The sequence below is a fragment of the Sinohyriopsis cumingii genome, chromosome 2 (genome assembly GCF_028554795.1).
Source record: "Sinohyriopsis cumingii isolate HCF-2022 chromosome 2, ASM2855479v2, whole genome shotgun sequence".
Classification (NCBI taxonomy): domain Eukaryota; kingdom Metazoa; phylum Mollusca; class Bivalvia; order Unionida; family Unionidae; genus Sinohyriopsis; species Sinohyriopsis cumingii.
Genome location: NC_142962.1, coordinates 85,359,230 through 85,371,861, shown reverse-complemented (window position 1 = coordinate 85,371,861; position 12,632 = coordinate 85,359,230). Strand labels below are relative to the sequence as shown.

The 12,632-nt window shown below is 34.8% G+C and overlaps 1 protein-coding gene across 1 annotated transcript in view; it reads right to left on the bottom strand.

Annotated features, from left to right (window-relative positions):
* LOC149805308 (uncharacterized) overlaps positions 1-12,632 on the bottom strand; it is a 471,406-nt gene that overhangs the window by 165,065 nt on the left and 293,709 nt on the right. The window contains exons 76-77 of the mRNA XM_089934018.1: positions 11,773-12,016; positions 3,094-3,211 (exon numbers count right to left, since the gene is read on the bottom strand). Of these exons, the coding sequence (XP_089790144.1) occupies positions 3,094-3,211; positions 11,773-12,016 (362 nt within the window). The remainder of the gene's footprint in view (positions 1-3,093; positions 3,212-11,772; positions 12,017-12,632) is intronic.

The following is a 12,632-nucleotide window of genomic DNA, read 5'->3' as shown; positions in this document are numbered from 1 at the left end:
TATAAGTGATCTTACAAACTGAGGTAATATTTATGAGAAGGTATGCACATTTAATTGTTCAAGACACATAACCAGCATAACTTACATGTTCACAAAGAGTGGTAACAATAGAGGCTAAAATTATCATTATAGATCAACTAAGATAAGCATCAATCTATTTTAGTTTTGTGTTTTAGCTGAATAACATCATAACTTTCCACACAATGGAAAGCTTGATGTTTCAGTGTCTAAACTGTTAATAGTTGGTGGAGTTGTCTTTCATTTTCTGACAGTAATACATGCCAGTTAATCATTAAAACCCTGAAACTGGCTTGTGTTAAGAGGGAATTTTGACAGGAAACTATACCAGTACATTGATGTGTAATTTCCTTTCATTCCATAATATTAGCATTAATACTGTAGTTTTGTAAAGCATACCTGTCATTTTTTCAAAAGCCAAGTAGGGAGACTGAATAAAAAAACAGAGATTGGGATCTAAAATTGGGATTTTTTTGATGGCATTTTTAAAGCCTTGTTTTCCCTAAGTACTGATCAATCTTCTTGATTCAATATGTGTGAAATTCGCAAAGAAGTGCTGTTTCTCCCTGTGATGCACTTTATTTTGCCCCAGGACTTGCCTTATTTTCATATTGTGGTCAGCTGTGGCCAAAGTGCACAATAGCTGAAGCTTAGTCTTAAATAAACAAGCAAGAAAGCCAGTGCGACTATTTAAAAGTTAATCCTTATCGATGCAACTATTTTGTGAAAACGACTGGCCTTCCGTCAAAATTCAAAGAAACCATGTTTTACACTACTGTGTGTTATGCAAGCACCAGCAATTGATTTGCGAATAAAGGGTTTCCAAGTTTGTTACCTAAAGGTAGACCAACAAGTAGGTCTCTACTTTTTTTCTGTCAGAAAAAAATGCGGAGACCTATTTGTTGGTCTAAACTAAATGTATGTAAATAGGCAGCCATCCTGGTACTATACATGTTGCAACTATTTTCCCCTCATATATCCAACCTTATTCCCTTATTGTTAACTCGTTAGGCATTTAGTATTGTTTACTATAAAACATATGTATTCTGAACTAGTTTTTTGAGACACATATGCAGTGTGGTATGTATTTTCATTTCTTCTTTCCATTTAGCAATGGTAATTAACGTTCATATATACAGTATAAAAATGCCAGGTGTTCACTCGTGTAAGTTTCTCATAGAGATCATTCTTGGGATTGAAATTACTGCAATTGTTGACAATTTTATTGTTGTGGTTTACTTTTTGTACCGGTTTATTTTTTATTTTTGTATTGTTGTGAAATTTATGTGAATAATGTTTGAACTTAAAATTCTATTTAGTGAAGTAGCAAATTCTTTCTAGTAAAGTAATTATTTCGTCACAACAAGTTTCACAGATGATAAACAGAACATGGCTTCCATGGATTGCATATGATACATCTATTTATGTAGGACTTTTCTTTTTTCAGGAGAAATTAAAATCTAAGACATAATGTAATAATCAGGAGTTCTCTGCAAAAATCAGGTGATATTATGAAAGCATGACTTAGGCGTGGAGTGACCCCAAAAGTCGGGAGTTTTTTTTCTCTCTGTGTGAGAGTTGACAGGTATGATGTAAGGTTGCTTACATCAAAGCAAACTACACTCAGCTTTTATGGTATTAGCATAATTTTTGAAGCATTATTTCTGAAACTTCATTACTGTATTTTGGAGATATCATTAAAGTTTAGTGCAGTGGTGCCCATGATTCAACTCCAAGGGATGTACTTCATTCAGCACATGTTCAAACCTACAATGTACATGCAGTGGTCCCATTGTGTAAATACATTCAGTAGTCTAATTGCGAGCATTGAATCAAACCATATTGTTGTTTGTTGTGTTGTCATACTGGGATCATGTTTTAATGAGTTAGGTATTTACAATTTCAAGGCAAAGTAAAAACGTAATTACTGGTGCACTGATATAAAATGTCCTATGCAATAATGCATAAACAGACAGTAATTGGGTCAAACGGGAGAGGTAGTGTTACAGCAACTCGTGATTGCTCAATTCTTGTCATTGTTCTATGAAATTATACACAAATCTAAATTAGGCAGAAACAATAAGAAAACAGAAAATTAAATAAATTACTTTCGAAACAAGTTTATACCATTTCCTTGTAATAATCAGACATACCAACCCCAAGATTAGTATATATGTAATTTTTTAAAATATAATCAGGCCTAAATAAATGCATTTAGAACTTACCATGTGCACCTTGTGATGTCTTGGAGTTGTGGGTCGGCTTATATGTGGGTCATGCACTTTTTAGTGTTTATAGCTGTTCAGTTTAGGGGGTCGGCTTATACGCAAATGGGCTTATATGTGAGTATATACGGTATATTTTATGCTGATTGGGCTCTATAGTAACTCAACCATAATTGGTTAACATCTTTAATCCTTACTGAATGATTTCTGCTCACATATAGTATTATCTACCTTGACAAACTTAAAATAACGAAGCCAGCTGACCATGCCAACAGGATCAAAGGGTGAAATCAGCAACTACAGGGTCTTGCTCTTCTTAAGCGAGTTTAGTCATGTAATCACAGGCAGCATTAGCATAAATATACTACACTGGAATCAGAACATGAAAAAATGGAGAATTTTTTTTCCCACTAGTAATTTTGCATATGCAGGAGATTTCAGTGAGTGACTGGAGAGACTGGAGAGAACCCTAAACATGGGAGGTTCACATGTATGAATATGCACATTTTCAGGTGATGACTATAATAATTGCCAACTTTTCTGGCAAACCATCAAAACTTGCAGTACTAGGTGCACCAAGAAGATTGTGTCATTCACATCAAGATAAAATTGATAAAAACTATAACAAAGATCTGTAGACCCAAAATGATTTCTAAATATGAACATCTTCAGTTGATGACCATAACATTTACTAAGGTAATGGCAGCCCATAGAAACCATTGGACTTGTTGCTTTAAAGAGTGCCAGACAGATGGACAGACAGATCATGAACATGAGAATTATTATATACCCCCACATCTAAGGGTAAAAATGGAAATATTTTTTAAAAAATCTATTGAATTTTACATACCTGGGTAAATCTGAAGCTTTGAACCATCAGAATGCTGATACACTTGAATCCTGAAGTGATCAATCCCAGATTCAGCATCATAGAATTCAAAATTGGAGGACAGCTGATTTGAATGGCTCTGAAATTTTGAAATAATCATAAGACTAACATGAGAAGCTAAATCACTATATCAATATTGCAAAACCATTACATCTAATTAACATTAAAACTAAGACAAGCTTGTAAGAAATAATCAAACACTGCACTATTTATGCACAACTAACATACTGAATTGTACAAGGAGAGATTTAATACATGCATTGTCAGAAAATACAGGATACATGAGTATATACATCTTTCTCCCTAACACTTTCTCTCAAACAAGCCACTATTCTTTATGACCAATATTTTACAACATCAAAATCATAACTAAAATACAATCAATGCTTAATTAAAATATATAATATCTGGCTCTCTTTGTGGGGGTTACTCATGGGCTAAAATCTGAATATACAAGACTATGATTCCCAATCAGTGCTAGGCTGATCCCAGCATTACAGTGTATTTTGGGCTGATCCCAGCTAAAGTAGAATTGGTGCTAGACTGATCTAAGTGCAAGTAAAATCTGTGCCAGGCTGATCCCAGCATTCAAGTAAATTCTGGGCTGATCCCAGCTTAAGGTGCACTATGTCCTAAGCTGATCCCAGCAAAACAGTTTATTATGGTGGACTGATCCCATCTTCAAGTGAATCTATGCTAGGCTAAACCTAGCATTACATTCTATCCAGGGCTGATTCCAGTTCAAGTATAACTGGTGCTAGGCTGATCCTGTAGACTGTGAAAGGCTGATCCCAGCTAAAGGAAAAATATGTACTAGACTGATCCCAGCATATGTGTGTATTCTGGGCTGATCCCAGCTTAAGTAGACTATGTGCTAGGCTGATCCCAGCATACTAGTGTATTCTGGGCTTATCCCATTTTAACTAAATCTATGCCAGGCTGATCCCCACATACCAGGTTGATCACAGAATAGTGGAATTGAGCTAGGCTGATCCCAGCATGAAGAAAGTATTCTTATTTTTTCCTTTTCAAACTGTAAAAGAAATGTATTAAGCAGGCATGACTTTTATCTTATTAGTATAGAGCCCCCGAGAGGCTGCACCATTATAATAAAACTACTCATAAAGGCAGACCCACCACCACCAATACAATTTATAAAGCAGCATTTAATTTGTTGTTCTATGATCATAATTAAATAATAACATTGTTACTGTAACTGAACTTCATGATCTCTCATTTTATTTAGTTTTCTCCTTCCCTCTCTCATATGTACAGAAGCTGGGCAAGTATCAAAACATTTTGCTCATCTACAATAAACACTTACTTGCCTAGCTAAATAAATGTAAACACAAACTTTGAAAACAAAGAGGAGGAAATTTTTTGTATATATTTTTTGTTAATTGGTTGTTATAGGCCTATATTTTTATGTCCTACCTTCAAATCTCTCAATTTTTTTATAGATACCCTTTTGATTCATTCTTTTCTTGCTTATAGAATTTCTTATCCAGTCTTGAAAATTCTGTTTCAAGCATCTTTACTTTATATAATTTGTTAATTTATCTGCAAAAATTTGCAAGATTGGCAATCAAGCAAAATTTAATTTTCCAGAACCTGTTTATATACACCTTCTAATACCAATTTCTGATGATTAGAATTTAACTTCGGTACTATCCCTCTGGAGCAACTCTCTTGATGAGTTATTAATTACTGTCAGGACACCTTTGCATCAGTGATTTAACATTCAAAATTACCCATCATGGCAAGCCACTTCTTTAACCCATCCATCAGCTAGTATATTAATGCAAAAATATATAAATTTACCACTTACAAGTGTAGAAATATTAGAGCTCACAGACCAAAATGTCATTGTTGTCTTCCTATTTCTAAACTGAAAAATAATGATATCTGTTCAAGCACACTGATACGTAACTTTAATCCATACAAAGAAGTAAACTATTACTTTCTTTATCCTTACTGCCATGTGTTCCTTAGTTGTTAGGTTTTATCACTTTGATAATTACTGGATATTATTCCTGTTCATAGTTATCAACATGACAAAAGCTTATACCTGCAGGGTGCAGTATAGGCCTTTTCAATAAGTTACTTACTTCCCTTAGATAGGGGGTGCTGTCATCACTTAATCAACTTCTGGGGGTTATGTTTATTGATTTTGATTACTCGCTACAATGAACTATTTAAATGATGACCTTTTGGAAAGGTGTAAAATCCCGGAACTTAAATTTTACCCGAGACAGCAATAACAGAATGGGAGAAAAGAAGAATTAGTCAAGCGAGTGGAGGGGATTAAAGCAAGATGTAAACTGTGTTTCGTTAAACGATCAGCAGGGACACAATTCAAGGACAACCGAGAAACTGGTCACTCCTCTTGGTGAGAAAATGCCATCGCTATCATCATTGAATAATTGGATGAAAGATCTGTGTAACATTCCTAATTTTACAGACAATGACATTTACAATTATTTTGTTTTGACAATAATAATAATGAGGACTATGTACAGCACCTAATCTTTAGAAGCTCTAAGCGCTTTACAACATTAGACAACACCTATAACACAAAAAACATATAATGATATGATTACAAAAAAGAAACAACATGAAATTAGAAAACATAAAAAACATGCTGAAAATATTTAAGGTAGGAAACATTATTAGGTCTTTAAGTTTGTTCTTGCAGTCAAAATAAGTGAGTTTTAAGAGCATTCTTGAATGGGATCACTGTGTCTTTGTGACTAAATTCAGTGGGCAATTCATTCCATGCTGCTGGTCCCTGGTATGCAAAAGAACGTTGTCCATATGACTTCATTTTCATAGTGGGAATAATGAGTATACAAGTGTCAGAACAGGAGTGTAAGTATCTTGCTGGTGTGTACACATGGGTGAGGTTAGATAGGTTTGTTGGACTGGAGTCCGACAGTGAAACATAGCACAGAAAACAAATTTTGTGTTTGATTTTGGATCGAATGGATAGCCAGTGTAGGGTAAAGAGCAGCGGGGAGGTGTGCTCAGATTGTGGCACTCTAAGTATGGTCCGAGCAGCTGTGTTTTGAACGTTTTGAAGTTTCTGGAGTAGATATTGAGATGAACCAACATAACTGAATTACAATAGTCCAGTTTTGAAAGTACTAATGAACACACAAGTGTTTTAGTGGCATCAACTGAAAGATATTTGTGAATGGAGCTGATGCATCTAAGCTCAAGATATGCAGACTTCCATATGTTCATGATATGTTGGTGCAATGTGAGACTACTGTCCAGAGTAGCACCTAGGTTTTGTACTGACTGTGTAAATTTAATGTTGGTGTTGCTGATATTTATTGTTTTGAGGTTAGGGATGTGAATGAGAAAGTTTTTGTGTTGTGATCAGAATGGCCTCAGTTTTATCATCATTCATCTGCAGCTTGTTACATGTCATCTATGATTTCACATCAGAAATGCACCTCTCTACATCTTGGATGTTAGCATTAACTTTAGGTGGGTGGCTAGATTTGTATAGTTGGGTGTCATCAGCGTACAATTGGTGAGACACTGGATGATGATCTATGACACTTGAGAGCAGGTGAATCTATAGAATGAAGATGAAGCGACAGTTGAAGAGTGAAGTGTTTTATCAAGATTGGCACATCCACAATGTTGAATTTAACAATGTTTTGGAGGAATGTTCACATTGTTATGTGAGATGTCAAGCGATACCATCACTACCAAAGAGTGATAAGAAGGAATATACTGTATGGGTCAGTCTGTCCAAAGTCAATGGTAATGTGATGTCGTCAGATTGCAATTGTACAACTGGGTAATCATTTCATTTTTATATATTCTGTCTTGTTATACTTGCTTTATTAAAAGTTAATGTCAAGCCCAGATGCTACACAAATCTATCTTCTCAAATTGGCTTAAAAATATAAATCTGCATAACCTGTACCTTTTGCTTGAATTATTTAAATATCCAAGTTCAAGATTTAAAAAATACTTCATTAATTACACCTATAAATGTTTTGGGAATAATACAAAAAAATATATGGCTATGCATTTACAACATGCATCCACCCTACCTTACCCCTAGTTAAATTTAATCACTTATTCCATAATATATTTAATTATACATATACAACAGTGAGGGACCTTGTACACCAGTTCTTTTTCTTGACTTTTTTTATCAGTCTGGGTTAAGCCTGCAATTATACTGGGGAAATGTTATATGCACTGGTGGATATATCTGAAAAGAACAAAGATGGAACTAATGCTTTGTCTTCTGCCAAATCAAAATGGAATAATGCCAAGAAACAACATTTTAGTCCTAAGAAAACAAAGGATCTTTCCTTTTGCCACTCACTATATAATATTGAGTAGCCATTATTAAAACCAACTGTTAATGTTGAAAGGTTTAGACAAAAGCTCTTAAAGCTAAACTCCAAAGCTGGGTGGTTAACCAATTTTGAGAAGATCAAGGATGAAGATAGCATACCAACACTCAACGACAACATTGACTTCATGTTTTCTGATAAACAGATTTATCTTCTGAAAGTGCCACAATTCATTTCCATAATCACTTCAGAAACATATCATTATCTAAAGAACAATGTGCCAAAACAGAACGTGGAACATGAGGTCACAATAGGTGGATGGCATACCACAAAGGGAGAATTACAAGTTCAAAGTTTGGCCAAGAGGTAATGCGCAAAGAAACTACTTGACCAGACAATTTAGTAAAAGTTATCATGGGCTATACATCAATTGATAATAAGTATATCAAATGGGGTTGGGATCATGAACCTGTAGCCTAGAGAATATACATAAATATTATGACACAATCTCATCCAGATCTTCATGTGACACTATGTGGGCTTTATGTTAACACACTTTTTCCTCATTTGGGTGCAAGTCCACATGGAGTTGTACATGATCCTTGTTGTCAAGATTCCTCAGGGTTACTGGAAATAAAGTGTCCAGCATCTGAAATTTAAATCTCCAAGTGAATGTGCTCAAGATTCAAATTTCTTTTGCACATTAGACCTCCACAGCAGTGCAATCTTAAAAAGGAAGCATGAATATTATTTTTAAATGTAAGGACAAATGGCCATCACGGGCAAGGATTGGTGTGATTTTGTGGTTTGGACTCTGAATTCTGGAATATTATGGTAGAAAAACTAAATTCTTTCTACTTGAAAGGAATTATTCCTGAAATGTACACAACATGTGTGCTGAGAGATGTTCCTCTCTACCAGTCGGTCAGTGATGACAAGAAAGAGAAATAAGGTGATTGTAAAATTAATGACATAAGGTGACACTTCATGTAATTTATCAACTGAATGAGATTTGAATAAAAGGTTACACAACAATATGGACTCAAGAGTTTAATGTTTTCTTTATTAAAACTGCAGTTGACATGTGGTTTAAATTATTACCACAAAAATTTGAAAGTAATATCTAGCATTTGGTCATAACAGACTGCTGTAATACATCTGAAATAAAGTATTATAATACTAATTTGCTTTGCAAAGTGGTGGCTGAAAATTTGTTAATTGTGTAGATATCTTCCATATCTTTGTTACTTATTGTGCATTATTTATAGGCATAACAGTTTTAAGAATATAATTTGTTTAAATCCTTTCCATCTGTCTCTCAACATGGAGATGAAGATTTGCAATTGTTTGTGTTTGTTGTACTTCTCTTTTGGAGAACTGTTTTTTCTTTTGTTTAAATGGAGGGAAGATGAGATGGACACCTTTTGGGGTTGTGATGTCTGAAATAATGAATCCTTTATCTGCCATAATGGTATCTCCAGGTTCACACATGTCAACCATGGCACTGTCTTTTGTAATTTATTTGTCACTTGCAGAACTAATTCCAATTAGCCCTTTCCATGTCATATGTGATTTGTAATCACTGTACATCAAAGATTTGTGCTGTAAGGAACTAAGCATTTCCGTGTGTAACTTAGTACAGTCAATTATATCACCCTACAATTTGGATATTTTTCCTTGAAACAAAGTGGTACATATTCATCAACAGCATGTCTTGAAGGCCACTGGATTATAAAATCTAATTGTATATACAAATAATCAATCCACTTATGAAAAATCATTCCACATGTGACATTCCAATGTTAAATTGATCTGCCAAATCTTCCAATAGCAAGCCTAGTCTCAATTGCATCAAGACAAAAAAGATTTCATCTATCGGATGCAAGTGTCTTTGATGTCCCTTTCCACTTGTAGCACAATAATGAGCTGTCTGACTTGTAGTATCATCCTTAATTTCATCAAATAATGCCTTGAAAGTAGCTGAATTTGGAACTCCAGTATAAAATATAATTTTTTAGTCATCATGTTCAATATCCTCAAATGTTAAAATGGGGGAATTAACCTGTATCCTGCAATCTACAGTTGTCACTTTGTTAACAGGGGTCCCATATTCAGGTGACATTTCATTAAAATCACACTGTGTAGAAACATCTATCCTCAGTAGGTATAGGTTTGTGTTGATTGGTTGTTAATATGACTGGCAGCCATATCTTTTAACTTTATTGGTCCACAATAATTATGTAAATGTATAGAGGTGTCTAGAGATGATTCAGTTTTTGCTATAAATGGTTCTGAAATATTATTTGAATTATCCTTGTCATCACTCTGTTGTTCAGCAATGTCACCTTGTTCTATATCTTCATTTAGTTGAAAGTCACTATTGGCAAGTTCCAAGTTTTCACTTTCTAGATTCTGAATTAAACAATTATACAAATATAGACATAATTTTGTTAAAAGTCAATTAATATTTACATATATATGTGTAGCATGCACAATTAAAAGTTGGTGCTAGTTTAAGTTACCGCATTTCCTTTAAGTACTGGATAGGTAGACAGTTTGTTCATATTTATAGTGTAACTGTGCACCTGTAGACATTACAGTCCCAATGGAAACAACAACAGTTGATAAAGGTTATTACAACATCAAATTAAACTACAATGCAGTAGCAGACTATAAGCAAATTGAAATTGTTTGTTATCTTTGAACACATGCATGTAACACATCAGAGAGAGGAGTACACTTAATAAGGTAAATATGGAATATGACTATTTGTTTAAAAGTATACACAATGCTATTGATTGCAGATGATTAAAACCACAAAATAAGAATAAATTTACCCCCCATCTCGTTTAAAATGGATGGAGCATAATAGTACTCAATGTAGCCACTTACCGATGTTTGAAACACCTTGTTTGGGAAAACTGAAGGCACTGGATGCTCTTTTGATGGCCCACTTCTATTCACAAAATGATCGAAACACATTTGGTTGTTAGCTGTGTAAGCAAAATCTTTCCGTACTAGCTGTGACCGCTTAAGCCAAACTCTACATAGTTTACAACTTGCAGGAAATCTGTGCAATGATATTATTTTCCTATCTACTTCCTTCCATCTGAAATTGCTACAATTGCAACAATACTTGCGTGCTTTTGACACAGGCATTCTTTGACAGCTGATGAATGGGCAGCCCATGGGAGTTGAAGTGGCAGCTAACACATGCACAAAAATCCACTAAAGAGTTCCTACTAGGGGGAGACAACAACCCTTATTGAAAAGGCCTATTGTATAGCTAAAGTCAGCATGACATTGTTAGGTCACCTTGAAGTAAAAATGGTCAAGAAGGCCTTTTTGCTTTTGCTTGCATTGATAATGAAATGTTTTGGATTGGGCATCATATTATGAAAACTGACAAGCTCACTTCCTTTATAAACATGTTATTTTGTGTAAAACCAGGAAATTAGTATCACAGTGGTACAGTCATTCTAGGACAAATATGTTGTTGTGATAAGTGCAAAATATTCTTAATGAAAAACAGAATAATTCTCAGCTCAGAATAAATAGTGAAAGTAATCAGAGGAAGGGTTACAGAATCATGACTGAAAAATCTGAGATCAGAAGGCTTAAATAAACAACATCATCTTAGATAAAGAAAACATTCTGCAGCAGTTGGAAAATGGAATAGCTGGCTGGTGTATGATGATTACAGCCAAGATGTTTGTACCCTGATTTAAAAGACTAGGTTTAGGAATGGTTTTGCATTGCACGTGTTAAATTCTTACATTACAAACTGCATTTTGGCATTCCACAGAATAAAAGGATTATGGCCTTGCCATGAATAATGCTGAACTTAAAAAACATGCAAAGCATAAGACACTCTCAAGAAAGACAAAAAAGACTTTTTGGACAGCATGAGACATACAATTCGATACATCTTTCATGCCTTAATATTTTAAGAACTACTAAATTTCTCCAACAGTTAAAATGTGAATTGAAACTTCACTATTAATACATTTTTGTGAGAACAGACTGATGATTATTCATAATTATTTTAAATGAGGCAAAATGATTATCACATTAGTGATTTTTAAATAAAAATCTTAAATATTTCCAAGTCAGTTATGTGAGCCTTGCTCAATGTGCAATTATTATTTACATTTGTTGGATGAACCTCAAGAAAGGCCAACTTGTCTCTATGCAATTAAAAAAAATTCCTACTTTGGATGTTCACCCTTGTATTGGTTGAGGAATCAGAACCATTTAAACACACTGATATGCCAAGGTGGTATGAAAACTGACTGCCCTTGCTAAATGTTCTACTCACCTGGAACTCTTTATCTTCCATGGCGATAGTTCCATCCCCCAGGTATACTAGAACAGGTGGAGTAAGGTCAACAATGAAGCTGTTTGTCTCAGTTTCCTTACCATTTAGGGCTCTGTTTACTGCTCTGAGTTCTACCTTGACTCTATCTTGATGAAAAAGGTGCAAATTCTGCCAAGATGCACTGCTGGTGTCCTTTGGGAAAGTGGTGAAATCTTTTATCACCTCAAACTGTCCACTGTCATTGCTACAATTAACAAAAAAGTTACAATGTTAAATTTAACTTTACAAAAATACTTTTATATTATTCTGTACCAGGTGGAGTAATTGTGTGTGAGATTTTCCCAAGACTCCGGGTCAGAGTTAAAATGTTTCAAGGAGGACTTGAGAGAATCTTTGAAGCATTTCTTTCAACCATCCTGAGATTAATTTCCTTCCTTCAGCTCACCACAGAAGATCTTTTTAGTAGCTGCTCTTCTGACATCCTGGTGACAGAGTGTGGATGCTTGGAAAGCCTGCCCATATGAGAACCTCATTGTCAAGGACTGTCCTGCCTTCTATCTTTATCAGTTTCTTCAGCCAGCCTGTGTGAAAATAGTTCAGTTTCTTGGCATGGCATCTGTACATCATCTAGGTGTTGAATGCATACAGCAGGGTTGGCAACACAATGACTTCATAGACCTTCGGGTTTGTTTGCAGACTGATGCCCCTGTTCTCCCAAACATTGATGCATCAACTGGCAACTGTTACACACAATTTAGCAATTGTGGCATTTGTTTCATCATTGATATGGACTGCTCATGACAATGTACTGCTGAGAAAGGTGAACTGCTGGCCATTTACTGTTATGATAGGCTCTACAT